This window comes from Centropristis striata, chromosome 14, assembly GCF_030273125.1.
Source record: "Centropristis striata isolate RG_2023a ecotype Rhode Island chromosome 14, C.striata_1.0, whole genome shotgun sequence".
Classification (NCBI taxonomy): domain Eukaryota; kingdom Metazoa; phylum Chordata; class Actinopteri; order Perciformes; family Serranidae; genus Centropristis; species Centropristis striata.
This window is the reverse complement of record NC_081530.1, coordinates 23604179-23631809: the sequence shown is the minus strand read 5'-3', so window position 1 is coordinate 23631809 and position 27631 is coordinate 23604179. Positions and strand designations below refer to the sequence as shown.

The 27631-nt window shown below is 38.2% G+C and overlaps 3 protein-coding genes across 3 annotated transcripts; 2 read left to right on the top strand and 1 right to left on the bottom strand.

The window, feature by feature from the left end:
- Positions 1–248: 248 nt before the first annotated feature.
- prcc (proline rich mitotic checkpoint control factor) lies at positions 249–5958 on the bottom strand. The gene is made up of 7 exons (XM_059350013.1): positions 5140–5958; positions 4988–5038; positions 3976–4458; positions 3549–3641; positions 3268–3414; positions 2766–2831; positions 249–1649 (listed from the first exon to the last, which is right to left on the bottom strand). The coding sequence occupies exons 1-7, from the start codon at positions 5449–5451 to the stop codon at positions 1563–1565; spliced, it is 1239 nt and encodes a 412-aa protein (XP_059205996.1). The 5' UTR covers positions 5452–5958; the 3' UTR covers positions 249–1562.
- A 2783-nt stretch (positions 5959–8741) lies between these two features.
- Positions 8742–14634, top strand: LOC131985101 (hepatoma-derived growth factor-like). The gene is made up of 6 exons (XM_059350141.1): positions 8742–9230; positions 11901–11977; positions 12259–12397; positions 12696–12854; positions 12939–13127; positions 13378–14634. The coding sequence occupies exons 1-6, from the start codon at positions 9144–9146 to the stop codon at positions 13396–13398; spliced, it is 672 nt and encodes a 223-aa protein (XP_059206124.1). The 5' UTR covers positions 8742–9143; the 3' UTR covers positions 13399–14634.
- Positions 14635–18066: 3432 nt separating this feature from the next.
- mrpl24 (mitochondrial ribosomal protein L24) lies at positions 18067–24244 on the top strand. Its single transcript, XM_059350222.1, has 6 exons — positions 18067–18128; positions 18376–18562; positions 20523–20618; positions 20995–21098; positions 21802–21932; positions 23817–24244. The coding sequence occupies exons 2-6, from the start codon at positions 18380–18382 to the stop codon at positions 23951–23953; spliced, it is 651 nt and encodes a 216-aa protein (XP_059206205.1). The 5' UTR covers positions 18067–18128; positions 18376–18379; the 3' UTR covers positions 23954–24244.
- Positions 24245–27631: the final 3387 nt, after the last annotated feature.

Below are 27631 nucleotides of genomic sequence, written 5' to 3'. Positions count from 1 at the left end.
TAAACAATAAAAAAAAATGATTATGAGAAACTTTCTCAAAATAAAGAGAAGTGTTCTTGAAATGTGCATAGGCCACTGTGTTGTATTTTGAGATATTCAGTTAATATTTTGAGTTTCTCATCATTTTGAGATAGTAAATAATAAAAATTTGAGACACTATGGCCTCAATCACACAGATCTATCGCTCTTGATTGGGGCCTAATTCATTATTTTGACAAAGTTTCTCATTACTTTGAAACACTAGGTCCTTATTTTGAGTTACTAATTCATTATTTTTTTACTGGAAGAAATGTGCTTCCATAGGAATCCATTAAAGAGCCTGAAAGAATATCATTGCTTCAGGGAAAAGCCATTTAAGAGACATTTCCCAGAGATGGGAAAGATTTATGCAAGAACGATCTTTACATCCACCCAAGAGAGTGAGCACAAATCTGCATTATATTCCAAAGCTGGAGAGGTTGGCAGTAATTTTGTTTTACCACATTGAACAGTTCATATAAGTTAACAAAATTAAGCCTTTTTTAGACATTCTGGCTCACTGGCAGCGGACGAGCCAAGAACACAGATTCATTTTAACAGCAGAATCTGTTATCTAACGAAAAAAGAACAAGTTGAAATGAATGCAATCACCATTCAGGGTATCTTCAAGGGCTAAATGTGGAATGAAAACACTGAATGGATGAATAAGATGCATGCTGGATGCAGCCAGGTAAAACATAACTGTTTCACGTTATAATCACATATTTCTCCGGTCTGATGGTCACTAAAGAACCAGTTCAAAGTAAAATCCATGTTTGGTTCTCTGGCAATTTATTTATGGAAAAAAAAACGTCTTCGCTAACTTTTTAATGCAAGAGCATAAAGTAAATCAAATAAAAATAGGGATGATATAATTAGCAACATGGACACCTTTAACATCCTTGAATGAGAATGTGAGAAACTGCAGCATAAGTATTCCATCTTTATTTTTTATTCCCAAGTTGTTTTCAACGTATAAATATGTAATGTGTCACAGCTTTGGACTGACTCCGCCTCATTTATTATTTCAGATCTCATTAAACAGCAACATTGTACTAATTGCCAGAGAACTAAACCTGGTTTTGTTGAGTTATGTCTGTATCTCTAAAAAAGGAGTCAATGTTCACTGTATGAACGGGAAGCATACACTCTCAAAAGGAAAACATTTATAATGGCTACTTGAGGGTCACATTACATCATCTCTGCCACTGACTGGCCACAGGTACCTTAAAAACAGGTATTATCTGTAGGGATAGAGCCTATATTTACTGTAAATTACTGTGAACGGAAGTTTAATGTCTGTGGCTGGATTTTCCTTACAGTAGTAACACTTTAAGAAACAGTTGACCAAAAATAATTACTGAATAATAACAATATAACACAAATACAGGAGAGAGAGCAGGGGAGAGAAATCTGTATTAAGGTGTGTATAGTTTTTTTTCCCAAAACAAGTTTTCCAACTGTGTCGGGAATCTGGAAAGCTCTACTCTACTGTCTGACGCAGGGTTTCCACGTGCCCACCAAGAGTCCACAATGTGACATTTTTAGAAACCGTATTTGGCCTGTGTCTGCCGGCGGGTGAGCTTGTTATCTGCCCAGCTGTTCTTCAACTCCAACTCGCGCTCCTTTGCCTGTGGAAAAACAAAAATGAGTGAAATTCCTGGTGAGACTAAATGTCATGCAAATATAAGATTAAGACTTCCTTTTAGTCCCACAACGGGGACACTTCACGAGTTACAGTAGCAAAGTGGATAGCAAAAAAACAAACAAATAGTAAATAGCAGTACAAACTAGAAATATTGCTTTTTTTTAAGTGAAAAGGTTATTTTTTGGTCATTTGGAAGCAATTTTTCTAAAGGGGGAAAAGCTCCAGTCTGCTGTTGTAAATAAAGCAATATTTTACCTTTAAAATAATATATATATATATATATTTTTTTTTTTTTACTTGGAAAATTGTTTTTTTCCCCTTCTTTTTCCTTTGTGATATACAAATAATCATTTTAAGGGTCAAATATTCCTTCAAGCACTAAGGTGAGTTAACCTAATTATAGGGTTCAAACTACGGGAAAACCTACTTTTAGCCAAAAGCCAGTGAGTACAGGGACAAATATGAATACCAACCTGCTAAACACTATTAATAAATCCCCACCCTGTTCACGATTCACAGCTTTGAATACAATCCAGGGTGTGTAGAAAATAAAAAACACCCAACACGGTTGTAGCCAATTACTCTGAAGGTTAAACAAGAAGCTACAGGCAAAGTTAAGAGACATTTGGTTACTATATTTGGCTTGTTTGAATGCCTTGTGTAGGCTGGTCATGATGCAGCTTACTGCGTAAACCGCAGACACACTGAAGTCAACACAATGGCCGATGCTTGCTTTGTTCCAACAAGCACAGCAGCCGACCACTTTGGAGCTGAATTTGTGCAGGCATGTCACACCAGGTGTGCAGACTCTTGGTATGTCTGTATAGAAAACCCTGATTCACACCCCGGTCTGTATACACTCACACATACACATAATGTACTAATTTTATATTTTGCCAAGTCTTAGCTGCAATATATTCTGTGTGTGTTTAGTTACATCATTTAAAATTAACTTTTAAATACCTCCCCCTCGAATCCTGCGTAGTTTTGCTGTAAAAAAAAAAAATCTATAATGTAGCCTTTAAAGGACTACGCTGACTTTTGGGTCCCCACAGATACAGCCTTGACAGACTATAATTTGGGCTTTAGCAGCACTCACCTGGTGAATAAGATACGTTATCTGGTGTTTGCGTCGCTGTTGTCCTGTAGGTTGTTCTCCTTTTTTCTGCAGAAATGAAAAAAGATAGATGGCACATTAAGTTCAGTGTGCTGTAGTGTATGTTTTGCAAAACTGGACAGGACATGTTCTGACTTTTTATCCTGTTTGACTTGCATCAAATAATTTTTAACAGCCCATCTGAATGTTTTAGTTTGGGAATAAACCTCAAGAGTCAGATTACTCAAGCCATTTCCTCCTTTGATCTTGTTAGAGAAGTCAGAATCTGGTCTGTTGAATCAAATTTTATATCTGATGGGCTTTAGGCGTTCCCAGTATCAACTGAGTGCAAATTAAAAGTGAGCTGAAGCACACAATATCCTTCCACTTTCCAAAAGCACTCCAAAAAAAATAACATAATCAACTTATAACAACTTTACACCCAACCCTATAAATTCTGTTCTCCAATGCAAGACCCCGCAGGGACAGAGATGGAGTCAGTCACCTTGCTGAAGGACTGACGGGTCTGCTTCTCTTCTGTCATGCTCTTGGTCATCCACTGCTGGTTGCCACTTAGCTGGTCATCTCCTTTGATCTCCAGGAACTTCACCTCCTCTTTGCCCCTGTTCCGTTTCCCTTGCAGCCGCATGAACTGAAGCACAGGATGGAAAATGCTCATATAAGTTAAATTATGTTTAAGTCTGGCTTGATGCAGCTGCAAAATTATCAAGAATTAACCTATTTATAAAGTATTTAGATAGTAGAGAGAAGCCGCAAACTTCTTACCGCTTCATCATCAAACATGGCAGAGTTGCCCGGCTCTTCAGCCTCTGCCAATCCGCCCTCAGGATCTGGGTAGTATGGCTCGTTATAATATCCCTGTCAGAAGAGAAAATGTTTAAATGCATGTTCCAGTTTTGCTGGTTTACGTACCTTTAGTGTCAATAGTTGATCAGTGGACTATACTCATTCTTTTATTTGTGCAGGGCGACTATAAAGACAAGGAGGTGGCTTTTTTATCCTCTATTTTTATTTTTGGTTGCATTATTCTTGGGTGTTAAGGTGTTCTTGTATTTGTGAGCATCTCATGTAAGTGTCTATACTGTCTATGTAACTGATCAAGTAAATTTGAACTTGCAAACATGCAATCGGAATCCAAAGCCTTTTGACTGATGTGTTTGTAGTGTAAAGGTACTTCATGAGTCATGATTACCTGAGGGAGAGCTTCTGGGCCTGCCATGGGCTGTTCATACTGAGGATATTGACCTCCCCATGCACCAGCTCCGTCGTGGTTCCCCCCAAAGTCGAGAGGTGCATCCGACTGACCCGGCTCGTCTGCGGGTGCAATTACAAAAGGTTCTGCGGGGACACTGGGCTCAGGGTCTAAACTGGGGATGACTGCAGGGAGAGGCTGGGAGCTCTCGCCCAGAGAAAAGTAGTTCTGTGGGGTTATGTCCTCCTCGTTATCCTGGTCATCGGTTGCTATTTGCCGAGCCAGCTGCAGGGCAGCTGACTTTGCTGCAGCTTTGATAGCAGACGGAGATGCACTAGAACCGAGCAGACCTTGAGCAGGGGCTCCAGGTTTAGGTCCTTTTGGTTCTTGCCGCTTTGTGAGCGTGTGAGGAATCAGGGGTCTATCCATCTCCTTAAATGTCAGGTTTTTGGGTTGTGGTAGGAGGGAGGAAAGGCCTGAACCCTGGAAGAGGCAAGAGATATGGATGGAAAGGAGCAGTGTGACTTCAGGGCAGTTACATGCATGTAATTTGAAACTGTGGTGCACTATGCAAAAGGATGAAATAATATAATCTGTGTTACTACTTCCCTCCATTTTATGTATTTTAGCCTTATGACAGAAGTGGAAATGGCGAAGAATATCAGAGGAGACTAAAAACAGGGAGGTGGTAGAGTCAAATCTAAGCTGGCTTGAGTACTTAAAAACTAAAGTGTTTAAATACAAAATGTTCTAGCAGCCGTTTAAAAAAAAAATCACAAATAAGCTTGATATCATGTGTACATAATCCTACAATGTGATAATGACAAGGTCTCATTAAACGGCTGAATTATTTCTGGATTATCTAGGATATAGAGAAGAGGTAGCATTTTTTTCTGTCATCTGTTCGATCTCCAAGATGAGCAAACCCTGTCTCAATGTTTTGTTTTTTCATTTAAAACAAGTTTGAGTGTGCTCTAAAGCAAATATAAAGAATAAACTGAAGTATTCTTACTTGAGGTTGTAGTTTCTTCTTTGCTGGTTCATCATCATCATCAGAGTCTGACTGTGGAGAAGAAATACATAGATATGTGAATTACAATGTGATTACACAACACAGGAGGGAGAATATGTAAAAACAAGCCTCTGACAGGACTCAGTACTCACATCCCGTCTCTGGATCTGCGGTACACTGATCCTGACAGGCTCTGTTCGCTTCCTCGGCTTGGGAAGTGCAGCAAATAAGCCTCCTTTAGATGGTGGAGGATCTAGGTCATCGTTTGACGAGCTGTCTCCTGCGGAACGGTTCAATCTCGTCTCCTTTCTTGGTCCATCGTTTCCTCCTGCAGGTCCTGGCTTTTTAGGAGCAGGCAGGCGTGAGAAGAGACCTCCTGCGCTGACTTTGCTCTCCGGTGCGACGGACGTCGAGGTTTCTTCCGAGTCACTATCATCACTGCTGCCATATGCAACTAAAGACATGTTTGCTGATGTTATTAAAGATTATTAATCTGCAGGAACTCGTGGACATGGATAACCACTTCCCCTGGATGTGGTCTCAAGAAGCCGCACTCACTTTTCGACTATCAAGGTACGATAATAATAGCCACAAAGATAATGAAATAATCCCCAGTGGAGCTGTAGTATGAAGAAAAACACAGCAGGTTAAAAAGGGCCTCACGGTGAGCTCATTAAATGAAAGGACTGTCCAACTCCACAGCACTAGCTAACGTTAGCTAGCTAGGCCGCCGCTGCAAACGAAATCAGCTAACCTGCCCTTTCTTTCTTAGTCAAACTAAATTCGTCCCAGGTCTTTTTACTGCACAAAATGCAACATCTGCTGGTGCGGCAGCTGTGGTTTTCAGCTCTAAAGTTGGCTTTTTTAGTCCCTACGATCCATCAAAACATTCACCTCCACCGTTCATGATTGAAGAAACGGCTACTGCGCATCTTTCTGCGCAGCCCATTTCTTCTTCTGCTGTTTATTATCGGTCGGTAAATAACTTCAGGGCATCAACGTCCCCAACAGGCCGAGTGTGTGTGTGTGTGTGTATATATATATACGCCTTTGATTATAGAAAATGGGAATATCCTGGATTCAGGATGGATTTCAGGAACAAAATGTAAAATAAATCAACCCCAAATTTTTAAATAGTTTCAATTGATACAGTACTTGTATCACGTTATAGCCTATTCATTTATTTATATTTTGCATTTGATTTGTTTCACTGTTACTGTTACAGTTAATTTTTTTAATTAAAATGTTTTGTCGGCATAAAATTATCCCCAAATACTTTAGCAGTCAGTATCAAACAAAAATCATTATACAACAATTTGGCCCAAGTTTATTCAGGATCAGAATGATTCAGGTTTGGAAATTCCACATTTTGCTATCCAGGATCAGCTAATCCATTTTACATTTGTGCAGGTTTTTAAAAGCAACGGACTGGATTACCCTGATCCAGATACAAACTGTTCAAGATTACCAAATGTTGTTTGAATTTCATGTCAGAAAATTAAATTCACAGTAAAGACAACTGAACACTTAACTAAATTTTTTTTAAACTTGAAAAATCCAAAACTATCCAAGAATTAAAAAACTTACTTTTGGTTTATTGCCAGAAATTTCTTAAGATGGTGAGGGATGGCTAAGGGGAACTCCTGACCTCATTATTTTTAAAGCCGTGGTTAAAACCCTGTAGGTGATCCACCCTAATCTCCACGACTGAAATAGCAATTTGAACGTGTTAAGGATTAAAATTGAGGAGTGACAAGTCAAGAGAAATAACACAGTGACTGCCAAACTGACTACATTGAATTTACACTACTGACTACATAAAACAAAATAATGCTCATCTCTCCTTATTGACTTCACTGCCCATGCATCTAGCCCAATATCACAAAAAAACTAATACTAGCCAATATAAAGTGGACACCCCTACTGTTTTATGGTTTGATCTAACCTGGGACAAGATTATCAACTGAGCTAGGTGGGCAACTGCAATACTCCAGACCCCAGCAAAAGCACCAGCTTCGTATCTTTGGGGTACAACACAGGCAGTAAAATATGGTCTGCACCTGCTGCAGGGCTCAAAAGGTGGTGCATGATCACAAAACACCTTGGTTCTGTCAGGCTGAACACACCCAATGAGCACCTGAGCGGAAGCCATCCTTTTATTTCCAGTGCTGTTTGCTATAACCCCCCAACACTGCAGCTCTTGTTACACTGTGTGTGTTGTACCCCAGTGCTATGATGCCATTTGACCCGGGCTTCTCTTTTTACACTCTGTGACTGTATCGGAGGAAATTGTTTGACCAAATAGGGGCCCACAAGTCATTTTTACCTTGGAGCCTCTTGGACTGGGTTGAAGTGTCTATCACCCACAAATGGGTCTAATGTTTGGGTTTCCATATGCTTTAAGCTAATTTGAAAGGGATGATGATCTGGGATTTGAGCTGTTTTGTGAGAGATGATACATGATAAAAAAGCATGGTGATGGCAACCCTACAATGGAGCAATCTGTATGTGGGAGGAATTGGGAGACAGCCTAAGCTACAGGCTTTTCCTAATTTTGATTACATATTTGTTTGTTTTAAAATATGCATCACTAAAGTACCATATCAACTGATATTAAAAAACATGAAGGGATATTGAGGCTCTATCTTGAAGAGGGTCATTTTTTTCTAAAATACAAAAATGATTACAGTATTTTTACTATGTTGCATATTCATTAACTACGCAGCACATCTATGTGTTATTCCAGCATAGAAAAACTGTACACAATGCACAAAGGGGACCGAAGTGGCTGATTATATGGCCCCTTTAGCCCTGGGCCTCCTTGTAGGGTAATCTGGTCATGTAATTGCACTTACATTTATTTTTGGCCCACTGAATGTAGGGTAAATACCTTAAAAGAATAAAAACAAATTGTACCTTGAATTTCAATCTTAGTCAGTCTATTGTGCTGAAAATTACCAGGTGAATAATGTTTGTATTGCGTCACACTGTTAAAATAATTGCCTAAGTCATTTTTGGTCAAAATTGTTTTTTTTGCCTAAATCATCTCCTCATGATGCCAGCCACCTATGGTAAAATCTCCTTCATCCTCAGTTGATCAGATCATGTGATTTTACCCCTTTAAGATCATCACTTCTTTGACAATTTGCCACATTCATAGGCATCAGATAAGAACCCAGCAAAGAAGAGCTAGAGGGAGATTGTTTAGTTATCAGTTTAGTTTATCAGTGTTCTATTGTTGACACTAATATTGGTAACACTTTACTCTAAGGTGTCTACATAAGAGTGACATGAGCGTGTCATAAACATGACATGGGATGTGTCATGAACATTAATGACACTTTGAAGTAACATTAATGCTCATGATACGTGTCATGTCATGTTTCTGACAGGCTTGTGAGACTCTTATGTAGACACCTTCAAAATAAAGTGTTACCATATCTTGTTACCATAAGTCACAAAGGCATGTTCAAAAAATTGCCTCATTTATTTCTCTTAAGTTACATAATTTACACATTGTGTTATTATGCCAATAGCCATACTTTGTTACATCCTTTTTGTGTGAAATGATCAATAAATGTCATATGTTACACTTTTGGTAAAGTTTTTTGTGTTTCCTGCAAAACTTGAAAAAATGAGTTAGTTAGTGTTATTTTAACAGGGTGACGATTGCTTGCTTTCTCAGTTGTTTATTTATTTTACGTGGGAAATATAACGCTCCCTTCAGTATGAGGTTTTGGCCGACAGGGGCGCTCACTGTGCGGCTTCATCAGGCTCTGGGGGCGCGTCTGCAAAGTGGAAAGCGGGTTCAATTTCAAACCCAAACAGTCCGAGGGACGAGCCAGTAGATTGTGGGATTACGCTAAAACCAAGTAGTTACAGCGTCTAACCGTTTAATTTGTACCGTTATTGAAACTTAAACCAGTGCTGTGTCGTTTCACCGGCCGTGGTTACAATCCACACAATCCGCGGAGGGGAAAAAAAAAAGTCGCCCGCCGCGTCTTCGCTCCAGTTTTCCGCCTGGTTAATGTGGATGAATAACTGACGCTTGGCTTGTTTGCAGCAGGTGTTGAACAAACCTATAACTTGTCACATTGGACCTACTACTGCGTTTTAATTCATATATCCGACATAGGAAGCCATTTCTGCAAGAATCATGCCGAGGACCAACAGGCAAAGAGAATACAAACCTGGAGATCTTGTATTTGCTAAAATGAAGGGCTATCCACACTGGCCTGCCAGGGTAAGCACGCGGCCTTATTTATCTCGCTTCCAGCATAGATAGTGGTGTTTATTTCAGTCCTTCTGGCTGCCTGCTCCTAGCATTTGTTTACCTGCAAGGCCTAACAGCAGTTAGCGTTAGCTACCATGAGTTAGCCTAGCCGTGGTAGCTAGCGTTGCCCAGCATCCACACACGGCAATTGTAGACACATTTCTTTGGGGTGAGTCATCCAGTGGACAGACTCCCTTATTACCCTGCTCGGCTAACTAAATATGAATGTAGTTGCTGGCTGCTGTCTGTCGCCAACGCTGCTTTTCATGTGACTGTTGTTCGGCTCCCAGGGGGCCTGTTGGGCTACTGTTAACTCAGCTAACCGTTAAAAACAGCAGTTGGGTAACAGAGCGAGTTAACGGTCATGTACAGAACGAGTTAACGGTCATGTACTGAACGAGTTAATGGTCATGTACTGAACGAGTTAATGGTCATGTACAGTAGCGACCGTTAACGTAACGTGAAAATCGGGCTATCTGAGGACACGAAGCTAGGCTCAGTTATATTGGCTAAATAAGTTTTAAGTTGTTTTCCTTAATAACTGTTGCATTACACATGGCTGGTTGTGTAGTCATATTCTTTGATACTTTGTAAACATTCCTGGCTGCCCACACTTGTTGCAACAGTGCATCTGCTTTTTTAAATTTATTTTTTAAATTTTATTTATTTATATCAAACAGCAATACAATCCACAGTTAGAAAGAAGAAGAAACGAGTTACAGAAATATAAACAATGCAAAAAAAATTTGAATAGAAGTAAATAATATCTAAAATAAAATAAAATAGAAGAATAATTAAACAAAAACAAATGAATAAATAATAAAATAAACAGAGGCAAGATTACATGTTAAAGACATTAAACGCATTAAGTGCATATGTTGGCAGTCTCCACAGCTTTGTTTTGTCGACAGGAGAGAGTTGAGATATACTGTTTAAACTCTGACTTCAACTAAAATAAATTTGTTTTTTTACTTGAAAATTTACATTTATGTATGTGGTATTTGGCAAAAAGAAAAAATAAATTTATACGAAAATATGCAACATCATCCTTCTTTTTGTGATCAAGACAGCCAAATATGACATCTTTATAATGCAAAGTAAAACCAGTGAAAATATTTGTGTTAACAAACGAGGCAATGTCCTTCCAAAGTTTGTATGTGAATTCACAATACCAAAGTAAATGTGAGATAGTTTCAGGGTGCAGATCACAAAAGCCACATTCCACCTCAATGTCAACTTTAAAAGCAGTGCATCTGCTTGTAACGTTAGAGTGACTTCCATTACGGTCAAGTTTTTGTCCAGGCTAATAAAAAAGCTAGTGGTATAAGACCATAACGTAACGTCTACACGGCCTATAAACACACAGCAGCCCAACATTACAGTCAGTGTTTCCTAATAATTCAGCATGGGAGAAAATGTGAACTTTTAACTAGGATACATTTCCTTCTCTAACGCAGCCTCACTCACAGCTTTATAAATACTGTGACGCTGCGTATAGCCTACTAAATGAGAGAAAATGTGGATAAAAATAACCTAAAAGATTTGGCACATTAATAGAACTGCAACTGACTATCATGTTCATTATCTATTAATCTGGATCTCAATTAATTGTTTGGTCTATAAAAGGTCAGAAAAATAGTGAAAAGTCGTTGTCCCAAGTAGATGTCTTTAGTTGTTTTTATGTCAGTCCAAAATCCAAAGATATACAGTTTGATTTTCATATTTGAGAGGCTTAAAGCAGCAGCATTTTCTGCCATTTTTGCAGGAAAATGACCTTAATGATTCATTGTTTATCAAAGTAGCTGTCAGTTAATTATTTTGTTCATCAACTGATGGTTGTAGCTCTCCTGCACTAGAGCCAAAAATATACCAGATAAATTAATTTGGAAACAGAAACACATGACCCTTAACCACTAGGCTGAAAGGTTGAAGAGGGAACACTTGATTACAGTGTCAATAAATGTTTATAATTTTTTTTATTATTTAGCTTTGAATGACAAACTCTTTTGGTTCATTTAGAGTGGTACTAAAATGAAAACAAATGGATTTGTACTACCACTCAAAATACTTCAGTTGGTGTGACTAGAGATCTCTGTGCAGCTTCCCTCCTTTTTTTAATCTTATCAGCCACGCCTCTTGTGAGCAGGCTACAGGTCCTGCCCCACCTATCCTAACACAGTGGCCCTATCTATGAAGGCCATAGGCCTGTCTGGCAGTTTACAAACGGACGCCATGTCTTCCTGTGCCTCTGGGTCTTGCTGTGCTCATTTAATAATGCAGAATGTATTGGCAGAATAGTGAAATTAAACAGTGCAAACAATACATTTTAAATACTCCTCAATTAGCAACAAGGAATACTCCATAGTACTGTCCAGTTGTCTAACCCTAGCATGTGGCATTACTACCCCTAGTGTTGAAACAGTTAATTCATTAGTCTAGTGACAGGAAATGGTCAACCGTGTTGATATGCTAAGAATTAATCATTTCTCATTCAGAATACTAATGACAGTCATCAGTTTGACATTTGAATCTACTTTTTTGCTGTGTTTTTGTTCATTATCATTTTTCCAGAAGAGTTGTATTGATTTTTGGATTCATAAGCATCCTCTCTCAAGAAGTGTGTGTGTTCTTAATTCACAGATTGACGAGTTACCTGATGGAGCCGTGAAGTCCCCCTCAAACAAGTACCAGGTGTTCTTTTTTGGGACGCATGAGACGTGAGTAATGTGTGTTATTGTCTTTGGTCCTAATCCAAGTTGAGCCTTAATTATGGCAGAAACATTAAGAATCGAAGAAAATGAAATCAAATTTTCCTCATAACTGCCAATTGAAAAACACCAGTAATCCTTGAAAATTGATGAATTTCTGTTGATTAATAACTGACTAATTATGTATCACTAAAATGCTGTATGTAGGAATTAAGTACAACATTATTATAACACCATCTCTGCCAATTAAACATCTAGAAGACTCATCGAGTTATGTTCGACCCACACAGGGCAAACCTGGGGGCCAAGGATTTGTTCCCATACGATGAAAATAAGGAGAAGTATGGAAAAGCAAACAAGAGGAAAGGCTTCGCTGAGGGACTCTGGGAGATAGAGAACAACCCCACTGTCACGCATGAAGGCTACGAGGTGTGTTTATTTCGAGGGCAGAGGCCAAGTGTGTTTAAATATACTGCAAGTAATCTACATTATGATTGTCATGTCAAATTTTGGTAGGTTTGGTTGCTGAAAGTGGTAAAGAAAACAGGGCAAACAATCCGACGTTAGTGGTCAAAAATAGTGGTTACTTTCCACTCTTTACCCTCAGAATTAAATAGAACTGCCATTTACTTATTCAAGGCGACATTTAGAGTGTGTTGTGTGCTCTTTGTGGGTCAAACTATTCCTTTTTTTTCCCTCACACTTTTCTTTTAATCTCTGCCTGTAGTCATCGAAGAAGGACAACGCGTCAGAAGGAGCAGGGGATACAGGCAGCTCGGAGAAAGCCGATGCCGAGGGCAGCAGCGATGAGGATGAAGGGGCCCTGGTGATCGACGAGAAGAACGAGAGGGGAGGAACTAAACGAAAAGCAGAGGAGTCCACAGATGTAAGCACAGAGTCTGTCCGTCGTACATGGTCTCGGTAGAGCGCCGTAAAGTCTCTCTGACACTTTCTCAATCCTTTTTGTCAGGCATCACCCAAGCGGCCGAAGGATACAGAGGCAGAAGGAGATCCTAAAGTAGACGGCAACAAGTCTAACGCAGAGGCCAAGCTCAACGATGTGGCTGCACCCAAGGCTAATGCTCCCTCCTCACAGAGTGAGTCGAAAGCAGAGGCCCAGGAAAACGCTCCAGCAGGAGGCCAGCTAACAGCAGTGAAGGTGACAAACTCCCTTTGTTGGCCCATTTACCCAGGAAACCTCAAATTATAAGGAAGTGTGGTCTCAAAGGGCCATTCTGGTGTTTTTGCAGGTTTTGGGCTAACGCCATCCTATTATTTTTAAAATATTATGCAGTAATGCTAAGTATAGATACTTAGGAACCATGCAAATTCTAAATGATAAAATTGTATGTTTATGTTGCATGTCAGAGACAAATGTACTAAATTCCTCTTCACTGTTCTCTCTGCAGCCTGTGACAGACAGCGCTTAACGTCAACTCTCAGAAGAAAACCAAGAACCTTTGACGCTTTTCTCTGGAATACAAGCATCAACATGATTACTCGCAGGATGCCAGATTTCAGCTGTTTAATTAATAGGAGAATTAAAAAAAAAAAACAACCCAAGTGTTTGTATTGAGAGACAAACAAATCTTCATTTGCCATTTTTGGGATATCATATATCCCAGAAAAACAAAAAAAGTTTCCTAATCTGATTTCAAACAATTGAACTGAGCACTTTATGGCTCATTTATAAATGGGATTTTGGTGTGTATATATTTTTTATTTCTAAGTGCAATTACATAATTACAAAGACTGAATGCTAGGTGTCAAAAACATTTTTTCAGTTTAGAGGGAATAAACACTGAATATATCATAAATTAAAAAATGATTTAAACCAGAAAAAGAAAAGATAAAATACTCCCATTTGATGGTTTTAAAACAGATATTGTACAGGAATAAGAACAAATTTTCACTCATGCTCTCAGCGTTAGTTCATAAAATTAAATGTTTTACTTCCATTTGTTCCACCTAGCTTATCAGCCTCATCTTAAATCATATATTCAGTCATTGGATACATGATAAGTTGCACTTTCTGGATTTTTTTTTTTCCTGCCCCATTAATCATTGTCTAGTTCACTGTATCATGTTTTTATGCAACACAGGTTTTGTTGCTTTGGTGTAGTGAATGCTTCATTGCAGGTGACCAAATTGTGTAAATTAATTTCACCAGATTTGAAAATGTAAAGCCCATTTAAAGAAGAGATATTGTAGGATGAAACACTCTGCTAAACCCCTCTGTAACTTTCTTTAGCTGGTTGATTGTTGAAAGCAGAAAGACATTCCTGAATGTTGTTGTGTCAGAGCTTGGTCGGTCTAGAAACCTAGGAGGTGGAGCTCTGTAGCATTTGTGTGTGGTGGGGTAAAAAAATGTTTTCGTTTTGTTTTGGCACCTTTTTTTTTTTTGGAGAAATTATCTGTCAAACTCTTTCAAATCCATCAACTCAACTCTCAAATTTCATGTTATTACAAACTCATAAGCGCACATTTATGCTGCCATTGCTTGATACTGGAGATGTAATTGGGAAGAAACACTTAATTGCATTCAGTAGTTGGTTGTACCAAATATGTTTATTTTTCAAACGCATTGCTGACATTCTTAATGCCAACATTATCTACACAAAGTGATTGTTGAAGGAAATTAAAGTAAGAAGAATCTACAGAGTGAACCATCTGAAAAACTTTGTTTTCTGATCTTTTTGGTTTCCAACTCTCTTAACTGGAATATGAGTCTGTTTTACTTCAATGGTCTTATTGTTTTGGCTGTGAAACAAAGTTGTGATGTTTTTAAAGTGTTTTATTTTGATGTCTGGTTAGTATGGAAGCCAATTTCTGCCAGTGAGATATATATATATATAAAAAAAGATCCTTTAAGATATGAATGAGAAACTTTATTCAAATAATGACCTAATATAGCAAAATAATACCTGAGGATTGTGCAGTAATTTCTTGGTACTGCAAAATAATTTCATATTATCATTGTAGTGTTGCAAATTGTCCTATTATTGCAAATTCAGGACTTGGTATCACCAAATAATGATTTAACATTGACTTACTATTGCAAAAAAAAGAAACTCAAAATTATGACACCTCAAAATGTCTGAGTCATTATTTTTGAGATACTCTGTAATTTCAAGACAGTTTCTTATTGTAATGACTTGTAGGATCTTTTATCTTTATAACAAGGCTAAGTTTTCATTAATATCAATTACTGTCTGAAATGGGCTTCCATAGTTGAGACAACATGTTCAAAATGTGGTGTTTGTTATTTTTCACTAAAGGTAAATTTTAAGGTTCAAGTGTTTTTGTAATGCTGGACCTGCTCACCATGTTACTTGGACATCATTGTCATCGCTTTAGTGTTCCTGTATTTGCGAACATAAGCCCACAGTTAATCAAATATTGAACCGAAGGGAAACCTCAGCTTTTAAAAGTGAAAATAGACCTCACTGTTGTGCCTAGAAAGGCTTATACCCACCTAGAACATACCACTGAGTTAAAACTATAAAAGTGTCCCACTCAAGTCTGGAGTTAATTCCAAGGGTATGATTTGGCATTAATGTGTAATGTTTGGTTAAGCTTTCTCTTTTACTTTCGGAAGCTGTCATTCATCTTAATCTGCTGCTTAGTTCACTGTTGTAGTTGCCAGTCCATTTAATAAACATGTTGATTACAAAAACAAAACCGTTTTTGTCATGTTTGTATTCAGGAAATCCTACTTGCTGACTGAAGATTATCCACGCCCTCAGTCTGGAAAGCACCTACAACAATCAGGTTTTAGTCACAGGGATACTACGGCTGCTGGAAAACATTCAAACAGCTTGAAAAGCACTTGGATCTTGAATAAAGTGATTGATTTTAGGTTATATAGGATGCCAAGTCTACCTAGAAACCGGTGACACATTTTTAACCATGAGGCTTTTGTTTTCAATCTATCATGCTTCTGCAGAATGCTGTCACAAAACATAATTCTAGTTATTTATGCCACAATACAATTTAATTTAATGTGAAGAAGCAATATGATTAATATAATGTATATAAATATGTATTAACCGGAGCTCTAAGGTGCTGAAAAGTTTGAAAATGCTTAAAAAAGTGCTTAAATTTGACCTTGGGGGAAAAACCCTGTAGGCATTGATTGTCTGCAAATACAGTCATGAAATAAATTGTTAGACCACCCTTGTTTTCTTCATTTTTTTTTTGTCTATTTTAATGCCTGGTACAACTAAAGGTACATTTGTTTGGACAAATATAACAAAAATAGCTCATAAGAGTTTAATGTAAGAGCTGATATCTAGGCATTTTCTGTGGTTTTCTTGATAATGATTTTGGTTATTATCAGGAAAACCATGGAAGTTTAGTTATACCAGGCATTAAAATGAACAAGAAAACGGAGGTGATTTAATAAATGTTTTCCATGAGTAAATAATTGTCTTAAACTAAATTAATCATTTCACATCTAATTTTTTGGTCTGAAACTATGGCAACTGTATGTGTGTGTGTGTGTGTGTGTGCGCGCGTGTGTGTGTGCACGCGCGTGTGTTTGCGTATGTGAGCACTTGTCACAAATGATTTGCTCCCATGAGACCCTCGCAGCACACTTTGGGGCTTTAGGCTGTGATAGCCGAGCTAGTTATGGTGTTATGTAACCTGTCCTGACAGCTGTGAATTTGTCATGGGGTTTGGTTGAATGTAAGTTTTGTATGTGTTGTTTGGATGGAGACAAAATGTTTTAAATCCATTTTCATTTGTGTTTTTCTTTTGTTTTTTTTCATAATATCCATGAGGTGCAGGAGCGAAACGTTCGGGTTCTGTGCAAGTTGTCTGTGGCAGCTGGTGCATCCAGTGTACAAGATTAATGACTGCTTCAGCGTGTGTACATGTAAAATTGCCGGTTTTCATAAAATGTAGCCTTGTCTTGTGGTGTATGGGTGCTATAAATATCTCTCAGCCTTGTCACAGTAACAGTACAGTAAGGCTTGTAATAACTCACTTTATCTGCCTACATGGCTGCTCCCATCATGTAAGTGCCTATTTCCACAACCAACTATTCCAACTAAGATTTTACAAATGAATGAACTGTTGTGGTAAACTCTAAAGATGGCCCAATACAACGTTTTAATGCCTAATACTGCAACATTGAACAATCTGCTGATAATGAGACAAATCAGATACTATCTGTTTCCTACTAAAAAAATTAAGCTGTTTATAATACATTTGTATCCATGCCCGTTGCTTAATATCTCAGAAAAAAACATCAATAAATACAGCATTTGCACAATTTTCAATGGGAAAAAGCACCATTTAAACATTCAAAATCAGAATCAGAAATACTTTATTAAGCCCCAGGGGGAAGTTACTTAATAATTCATTTAAAGTTAAATGCAGGTTAAATGCAAACCCTCAAATCTTAAAATAACTGTACTCATAGAAAGATTTTAATTTGTCTGTACAATACATTTCAAATATCTTTATTATTTAATTTGGGCTGTGTGATATACATACTAACAATAATATATACCAGGGCTCATCAATCTTTACTAACAAAAGAGCCATTGTTGGACAAAAAAAGAGAAATAATGTCGGAACGGAGCCGCAAACCCTATTTTGAGCCTCACAATAAAGATGTAACAGCCTACCAACATTACAAATAGGTAATAATGAGCATTTATTAATATGATTTTGTCATTTTTGTCATGCAGCGGGGAGCCAAATGCAAATGAGAGGCTGGACACCAAAGAAATATCTCAGGAGTTTTGGAAACGAAAGCTAGTCTAGCTAGAGAAACTAGACTTGGCAAAATGTAGATGTTAAGGTGCCGGGCTGTAGACGTTTTAATACAGTTTATAGGGAAAACAGAAAAAACTGTTCATGTCATATGCTTTTTTTTTGTCACAGCCACAGGGAGCCACAGCAGACGGCCTAAAGAGCCACATGTGGCTCCTGATCTACACTAAAGTAGACAGCTAACAGTGAAGGTCATGTTGCTCTCAGTGGCCCACAAATCAATCTCTCAATCTCATTTCTGCTGTCCAACTAGATGCATTATGTGGCCACTGCGCATGCGTGTAGGCAGGTCTCACCCTCCTGTCCACAAGGAGGCGCTGCTGCCGGCTCAGGTCAGTGTCGGAGCTGCTACATGTGACATTGACATCAACAGAGGGTAAGATCTTTCTGCATGCTATATTACTTTAGCCGGTTTTTTTGGTCAAAATAACGCTTTTAGACAGGTAGAAGTCTTGACTAGGTATTGAATATCTTTGAAAAGATAGTGGCATGTGTTTCGCCGCTGTAACACACTGTTAGTGCTGTTTCCCCGCAAGCTAACGTTAGCATAGCTTGTGTTTTCATGGCAGGCTGGGTATCTTTCTAAGTTTATTTACTAGCTTTGATTCATCTTCACTCTGCAGCAAGATGAGGCTGACCGCTGTCCTGTCGATGGCAGCCAGGGTGGTTATACCCAAAGGCTACCGCTATGGCACCAACAGACCGTGGACGGTGGCTGCTAAGAGGCGGAACCCTCCGGGGATTAAGAGGAGAAAGGTGTTTGTGGAGCCGATAGCACCAGAAGACTGGTCTGTGCTCAAAGGGGACACGGTGGGTACCTCATCTCCAGTCCTCAGACTTCATGAGCTACTTGCAAATCCATAAATAAATGTATTTCTGCCCCGTCTACCTGGAACGATGTGCAGAAGGACTTGAAAGTGACACATCTTGTACCTCTGGGGAATTCAAGTCAAATTTAGAAGACAGAAATAAGCTCAATTGGCTCCTGTGATTGCACTCAGGGCCACATTAACACTTTGCTGTACCCTGGGCAACAATATTCAAGGGCCTCATCATCACAACCCCAGAATACCATAATCTGGAAAAATATAAAATAAATTACAGTAATATACAATTAATATACTCAATACATCAATAACTAACTGTCATGTACAGATGTGCAAATGCTCATTGAACTACAAATGCACCACTAGGTCCTCTTGTCAAGCCATTCACATATGATGTTATGAAAACAAAACCCATCAGCATCAGTATAATCTGGCAAAATTGAGCCACTACCTAGATAATAATAATAATAGTATATTTTATTTGTAAGGCGCCTTTCTTGGCACTCAAGGACACCGTACAAAAAGATAGGGAAGGAAGTTTCCTCAATTTTCACAAAAAAATAAGTAAGCAACTACTTTCAAAGCATCCAATATTTATTTAACAACACCTATTCCCAGCACAAATGTATTGAATTGATAGAGGCATCACAGAGGAAGACAAGACAAACAAAAATCAAGAATCTAGAATCAAGTAGCATTTTGGTCCTCAGCTCATTTTAAACAGAAATCACCCTGTCACCTCAAAATTCATTTTTGAGCAACGGACTTTTTAACATATAAGCGAGAGATAACCAGATATTTCTCTTGTGCCCACACTGCCCTGGACCATTAAGAGGTTGTGGCTCCTCTGGGCAATTGCCCAGTTGCCCATATGGTTAATCCGGCCTTGATTGCACTGTGTGTAATCATTAAATCCAACTCTTGTTTTTCCTGTAGTGTGTGACTGTATTTTTTTGTGTCTTGTGTGTTTAGCATAACCATTTTGCTTTTGTGCTGCTGTCTTGGCCAGGTCACTCTTGGAAAATAGGTTTTAAATCTCAATGAGTTTTTCTTTTAAAATCTGGCTAAATAAAGGACATTGATTGATTGATGTAAGGTGTGTGGATATGACAGCCAAGTCCTGTTCTGAGACTTACTGGTAATACTGACTGTGCAAGGTGGTCACTATAGAGTAGGGGTATCACGATTTCAATTCTGAGTTTCACTTTTAATCCAAAATTAAATCAAAAGCAGGATTATATGGCTTTCGTGTATAGCTCATAAGAGTTTCATTTAAGAGCTCATATCTAGCCATTTTCTAGCCATTTCTAGCCATTGTTTTCTTCATAATAACTAAAACCATGGAAAATGACTAGATACCAGCTCTTAAATTAAACTCTTATGAGTTATTTTTGTTGTTATCATTAAATCTGTCAAAACAAATGTACCTTTAGTTCTAACAGGCATTAAAATGAACAAGAAATTGAAGAAAACAAGGGTGGTCTAATCATTTTTTCTATGATTGTATTCCAGAAAAATATGGCTGTCATATCACAACTAATGCCATGTAGCCTGTCTTTTTAAAGACAAATTTTAAAAAAGTGAATGACAGCTGTTAGGGCACCAATGAGCTGTTGATCTTCACGAATCAATACTCAATTGTCTAACAATGACATAGCCATCAGTGAATCCTGATCTTATTTTTTTCTCTACTGAAGGGGGAGATGTCTGTGCACTTCCCTAAAATCTAATATTTAAAAGTCAACTGGGCAAGTTATATCTCATACGTCACAACTTTGATTACCAATAATAAGATTAAAAACAAACCTGAAACCTCCACCCAGAGCGGACTTGTTAGTTTTGGCCACACCTGGATTGACAGAACTAAACTGGCAGATGTAATACTGTAGGAGAATGCTCGTACAACAATATACTTAACTATCTGCTTTTAAATTGTTTCTCAGGTCGAGATTCTGTCCGGAAAAGACAAGGGGAAGCAAGGGAAAGTGATCCAAGTCTTCAGACACAGAAACTGGGTTATCCTGGAGGGACTGAACACGGTAAGCAACTACTCTAATCTATTTATCCAGAGGTAAACTGTTCTGTGTGTTGCAGTGTAATTGTTGAAGATGTTGAGAGCATATACAGTTTGCTCTTGCCGTTCTCTCTGCACAGAGTGCTGATGCTTCAGAATGCATTTAAACAATTTTGCATACACAGATGAGCTTTCAGTCATCTTAGTTTTCATGTTAATTACTATTGCAGCAGCGTCATACACTGTGCATTTTTTCTCTATCGCTCCACTAGATGGAGGCAGATGTCCAGTAGAATTTCAAGGTTAAGCTTTGAAAGCAAACCGGCAAACTGCACCATGAAAAGCCATTTTGCTGCCACCTGTTTGATCTTAACAGTTAGAACTATTGTTTTCTGTCTCAGCATTACAGGTTTATTGGAAAAACTGAAGATTATCATGGGACCTACATTGCCAATGAGGCTCCCCTCCTGGTCCGGGATGTTGGACTCATTGACCCCTCAGACAGGTACAGTAAACCTCACTACACTACAAGATTATAAATAAAGCTATCCATGTAAACACCCACCTCAGAACCTTAACAAGAGCAGAACCACAGTCAAAAGAAATTGTAAATCTCTTTTCTATATAGTCTTGCATTACTGCTGTCTGAAGTCCTAACTAACTAACTAATAAGCAAATCAAATAAAAGTAAGTAAAGTATCAAATTATGTTATGTATGTAACTAAAGGTAAATTAACATATATGTTTAATATTTTAGTATTATTCCTAGATTAATTTTTTATATTACATTTGAAACATTTGGTGGCATGTTCATTAATTTATTCATTTATTGCTATTCTATAGTTTTGAAGTTACAGCTCTAATTCCTGGTCTTATTCTGTAAACAAACTAATAAAAATAGGTGTAAACAGCAAAAAAATAATGACATTTTATCTTTAAACAGCCTATATGAGGGATCAAAATGTTTACCAAGTTAGCAGAGAAAATAACTTTTCTACACACTTTTTAATGACATCATTGTGTATCTATGACAGTGTCATTTGTAGTTCTTGCATGTTTTTCCTTTACACAACCATCAAGATAAAATGCCGTATAATAACATTATTCAAACTACTTTCAGGATATTAAAAAATTCTAATAATAAAATATGTTAATGATCTCTGGGTTCATAACAAATTAATCATGACACGCTGATATCGATCTTCCAGGAAGCCCACTGATGTGGAGTGGAAATTCACCGAGGAGGGAGAGAGAGTCCGAGTGTCTGTGAGGACGGGTCGAATCATCCCGAAACCGATTGTAGAGCGACGGGACGGCATCGTGCCAGAGCAGTGGAAAGGTGTGTGTTTTTGTTGGCGGGGGATTATTCTCAGTAACCAGGTTATTCCATGTGTAGCTAAGAGTCAGCACATGAAACTGGCTGTCATTCATATTTCCACCAAATGCAGACTAGCATTTTAAAAGTAGGTGTCTGAGTGATGCAGTTTGATTGTTTTATAGTGGAAGAAACTAATTTCTTTTTAAATTAGAAGACACATGGGAAGTGTAAACCTTTACAAATACTGAATTACCTTCCAACTTAAAAGGAAACTTGGTCTTTTTCAACCTGGAACCTGTTTTCCCCATTGAGAGCGAACTCTGCAGCCAGCAGCTACAATACGCTGCAAAGTAATTGCACGGGTGATTTGCACACTATAAATGTCCTTCCACTAACAGTGCTTGTTCTTGACACTGACAGGCTCAGATTGTTATTGTTAAGTGTCTGACAACATTATGGAAAGAACCCTACAGAGAAATAAAACATGATCCTGTCTGTTTGTTATTCTGTCTAACCTAAGTCTCGCTCAAGGAGAAGTCTCGTTCTGAAATCTTGTGTGGCCTCTTCCACGTTTGTCAAAATCAGCTAAATATTCAGACATGACATTGAATGTCCTTTTATATAACACTAACACTATATCCATCTCACTCATGCTGCCACTCTTGTCTTCTGGCAGCAAGTCAACTTGTGAGGTCTCAGAACGAGACGATAACAAACAGACTGGATCAAGCAAATGATACAGAAAATGTTATGAGACACTTAAAATAACAATCTGATCATGTCAGCGTAAAAGATAAGCACTTTTAGTTGACATGCATACATACATCCATAAGTACATCCACAAGCCAATGAGCTGAGAATTAAGTTGGATAAAGCTACAGTTTGCAAACTGAAAGTTGCAATGACAATTATAAAACACACAGAAATACAGGAGTATTAATTTGAGCAAAATTAGCTTACTGTATCAAACCTTGCTAGCATGAATTAGTAGGTTTAATTTTATTCGAAACTTATTTAAACACAAAACACATTTAAATATGCAAGATTACTGTGAAAACTAACCTCATGCCTCTTCAGGGGCTAAAACATAAAACACTGAACTCCTTGACTTTATATTTACAGTATTTTTGATTGACAAGATCAAGTCTCTTTTCGTCTTTTCAAAATCAAAGCGTCCGTTATCAAAGCAGGCTTTTGCATAGTACTGTATATTTTATTTTGTATTCATGCAGCATTTAATCGATTAATTGATCGTTAACGTTATAGATAATAGTGTTGGCAGGTTTCTTCCAAACTCCCATCCCTACATTTAACTTTAAGATTGCTAAGAATACATTCTGGAACAAGCTGGTTTTTTTAAATTGCGTACTGTCACTTTAAGAGAGCGACCCTTCATACATTTTGCTTTGTAAAAAACGATTAAACTGAGAGAGCAGTGGAGTCTAGACTAGCTATGTAGTCACACAGTTTTAATACCGTGTCCTGTCCTGTTTAGTTTATAATATCCAACAAGAGGATTCACCTGCTTGTGACACATGAGGAATAAATGTTCGTTTTTCTAACTCCACAACTGACTTGGAGTGGATTTGTAAACTATCTCAGTGGGACATGTGTAAGCTGTAACAACTAGCTAAGTCGCCTTCTGCACATCCTCATTAGTCACTATGACACAAAAACATGGGAAATAGAGTCCAGGTTGAAAAATACAGAAGTTTCCCTTTAATTGCACTCCCTAAAGTCTGCGGTATTCTTGAAATAACCTCGTTCATACGACGTGTCGTCCCACCACATCTGAAGGCTGTCAGGGGCAGGGCGACAAGTCTCTGCTCAAATTTATGCTTTTTTATTCTTGTGTTTTTGAAGTTTTTGCATGTGACAGGGTTTTTTTTCTCTCTGATATTACAGATGGTCCTAAAGACACCAGTCCAGAAGACACCCTAGAAAAAACCTTCGTACCGTCACTAAAGACTCTGGAGGAAGAGGTGATGGAGAAAATGGGCATCCAGGAGACCAGAAGGCAACGAAGGTCCTACTGGTACTGACCAGACAAATCAGAGACATTGTGCTGTCCAGCATTCACAGGGACTCTGAAGACACCGTGTTTGGTCGGAGTCGAGTAGAATGACGCGTTGAAAGGAGACTACGAGGACGACATGAGTAAGATTGGACTGTAAGAGTGCAACATACATATTATTAAGGAAATGACGGCTTTGTAAAAACATGAGGAGGTGAAACAGACCTGCTACTTTATTGATTCATCATTTACAGTGCTATTAGAGTTTGAATTATGTTCTTGTCTGTACAATTGTGAATAAATGTCACACATAAACCAATATTATAGCTTGTTTTTAACTTTATACAGGAGTTTCATGCCGTATTTCAGTAGAGGAAGGTTATATTTTCAAACGACAGTCATCTTAAACCACAAAGTTTCTAAAGTTAAAGCTTTGGCTTTGATAATCAGAATTAACATGCAGTGATTTGGGAAGAAAAAATCACATGTTGCAAATTTTCCCCACAAAAAGGAAATCCTTAAAACATACGCATTGAGCAGGAATTACATGTTATTAGTTAGAAGAGCACTCTGAGAGCACAGACCTCCGCTAAGGCCGTGCCCTATCTCGCAATGTTAATGAAAGTGAAAAAAAAAATTGCATATCTGCCCTGTGATTCAGATCTGCTTCAAAGTTTAAGGGGTTTATTCTTGGCCCAGGTTTCACCCTTTCACCAAGTTTCATGAAAATCAGCCCTGTAGTTTTTCCTCAATCCTGCTGACAAACAGACAAACCAAGCCAAAGAAAAACAACAATGAGATAAGACGTTATTAATCCTATTTGAGCCATCATCAGGAGAACAGTTAGTGTCTTTAATTCACAGTAAGAGAGAATAAATCATTCAATCACATAGAATGATTCATAGACGCTGTACGGTCTGCATGATTGGAAAATTAACCTTATTCTTTCTATTGGCAGGGTTAATAATGGGAATGGTTTGGATCATCCATAAGGTTGAAAATAGTCGTATTATTTTACAGAAGCCCAGACATGCTGCTCTCCAAAACTCGAAGCCTTTTAGACAAATGAGTCTCTCTTTCCAGTGTGTCTGGGAAACAGTGAGCAGGAGGAAACAGGCTGGGAGGAGACGACACAGACCCAGTTCTCACTCACCTCATTTGACTTTTTATACACTGGCACTGAGAGTTATTCCTGTGACGTTTTGCATGAGGTTTCAAGTATGACCTCACCTGGGAAATCATTTGGTCATCTGTGTGATATAAATGGACCAAGAAAACTGACAAACTTCAAAGCAACATTAGTGGAAATTTGGATTTTCACTTAAACAGTTTTGGTGAAAGCATCTTTTTAAATTTCGAATCTACATTACCACCTTTTAAGAGGAAAATGAAAAGCTTGATTTTTTTTAATATTTAATTTTCCAAAAATTGTCATTTTCAAAAGCTTTCTGTCTTCTTCCTCGTCCTTTTCCTCGTCTTCTTCCTCGTCATTGTCTTCTTCTTTGCCTTCTTACTTGTCTTCTTCCTCATCTTCTTCCTCATTTTCTTCTTCCTCTTCCTTGTCTTCTTCCTCGTCTTTCTCTTCTTCCTCATCTTCATCTTCTTCCTTGTCTTCTTCCTCTTCCTCCTCTTCTTCTTCCTCTTCCTTTTTTTTGTCTTCTTCTTCTTCCAAGCGATAAGCAGAATCAATAATGCCGTCGGTATTAATAAAACCTTATCAATTCCTTTCCTTTATAAATAAACAGTTACATGAGACAAAACGCCCCAAAAATATTTGAAAGAACCTTTTTTGGTCTAACAAATTGATTTGTAGCAGTATTTTTATAATCCTGACTACAGTCTTTATTAATGTGTTTAAATGGACTTAAAATAGCCCTTTTGTAGCTATAAATATCCAGTTTGATCTGAATCTATCAGAGAGAAGCTCAGTCTTCTTCTTTAAACTCTGTTCAGCTGCACATTTATCTGTGAAATATAAGGGAGGTGGCGAAAACTGCTTTCCCTCGTTGGTTAACCACGAGTACTGATTTACCGAAATAACCAGGCATGCCAGATCTCCAGCTGTGGAAGCAACTAACTCTGTTGCCAGGCAGTGACATAAAAAAACGATGTGTCACAAGTAATATAACTGCGTCAAACGTTGACAGTGGCTCGCCATACCCTAATTTCTGGTCAGTGCAGCAACATCATGCAGAAAGCATGGCAGGCCGTCGGTTTGGCCGGTGAGCGGATGAGTGCAGCAGTTTTCCCAGACTGGTCCCTCCTGAACTAGTTTGCCTCTGCCACTCTGCATCCAAGAGGGAACAAAAGCAGCCAGTCAGCGGAAACAGGGTTTTGAGGCTTTTTATGGGAGGAAAAATGATTCAAAGGCTGGTCGTCTTTCCTGTCATTGCATGAGTGTTGTGCAGATTTGAATCTGGGATTACAGCAAGGTGAAGTTAGTGAAGTGGAACCTTTGTATTGCTTCATTTTTTTGTCTTTATTTTTTTTTCCATTAACTCACACAGCGTGCAGATTTACGACCAGCTTAACTTGTGCAGGGTAGAATGATTTCAGAGAATGAATGTCTTGTCTTTTCTTCTTTGTGGCGAGTTGACAGCGATTCTGGTAACCCAGTTAAAATGAAACCACAGAACATGACTCAAGCAGAATTAAGAATACATAAAAATAAACTGCAGGCTGTGCTTTGCGTTTTAGCTGAGTCATATTTGCTTTGCAGCCACGTAAACTAATGAATCCCACCTGGTGGTGCACGTGTCAGTCAGTTACAAAACGCTTTGCAAGACCTTAAAGTGTTTTATGTTCCTCTAAAAAGTCAGATTACAATATGTTTCTTAATGTATGTGCTCTTGTCACTGTCTTTACATGATTAGTGGTTGCTGTGCAGATTTTGCACACAAAACGATAATGACATTATGATCTCTTTGCTCAGACATCTCCAGAACATCTGAAGACACTTTAAGACTAAATTTGAGTGTTCCTCTTGACTCACTTGATGATCTAAGCGCAGCTTCAATATAATGATAGTGTCTAATTATAGGCTGGTTGTTTGAAGGCTGCTGGAAAATGTAACGTTAGCTTGTATGCAGGTCTGAGGCACGGCTTGCATGCATGTGTAACTGTGTTTGGTCTAATTCAGTCGCTCTCAGTGGATTCCTGTATGTGACCTCAATATGTTACAGTTAGGAGCTGAAAGAGAAGAGCAGAGACATTGCTTTTACTTTCCCCTTTGAGCTTTTATTCCCTCACCTATACTGCATTTATAGGTTTTATCTCCAGTTTGATTAATTACATTTTCAGACTTATAATCACAGCAAATCCCTCAAAATACTCCATGCAAAATATGCAATACAGGTTTGTACAGACTGAATTAAAAGAAATATGTGCTTTCGAAATTAAAAGTAAAAGAGCGGTGACAATATCAGACTTTTCCCACACAATTATAGTTGCCAAAATTCACAATATTGCAATATCTACAGGAATTTTGGGTAAATAAATCCTACCAGGCAAATTTATCTGTAAGACTGAATGGATGGGCCGGATGGATGGATGGATGGATAGAATAGATAGGTGGATGGATGGCTAAGTATAAATCAGTTAGTGCGGTTATAGGAGAGTCCAGTGTTGTCAATATTTTGTTTTTGTAAATATCATGGTCATTGTCAGTAGTATATCATGACACCCCTAAAAATACTGAAGTATGTTA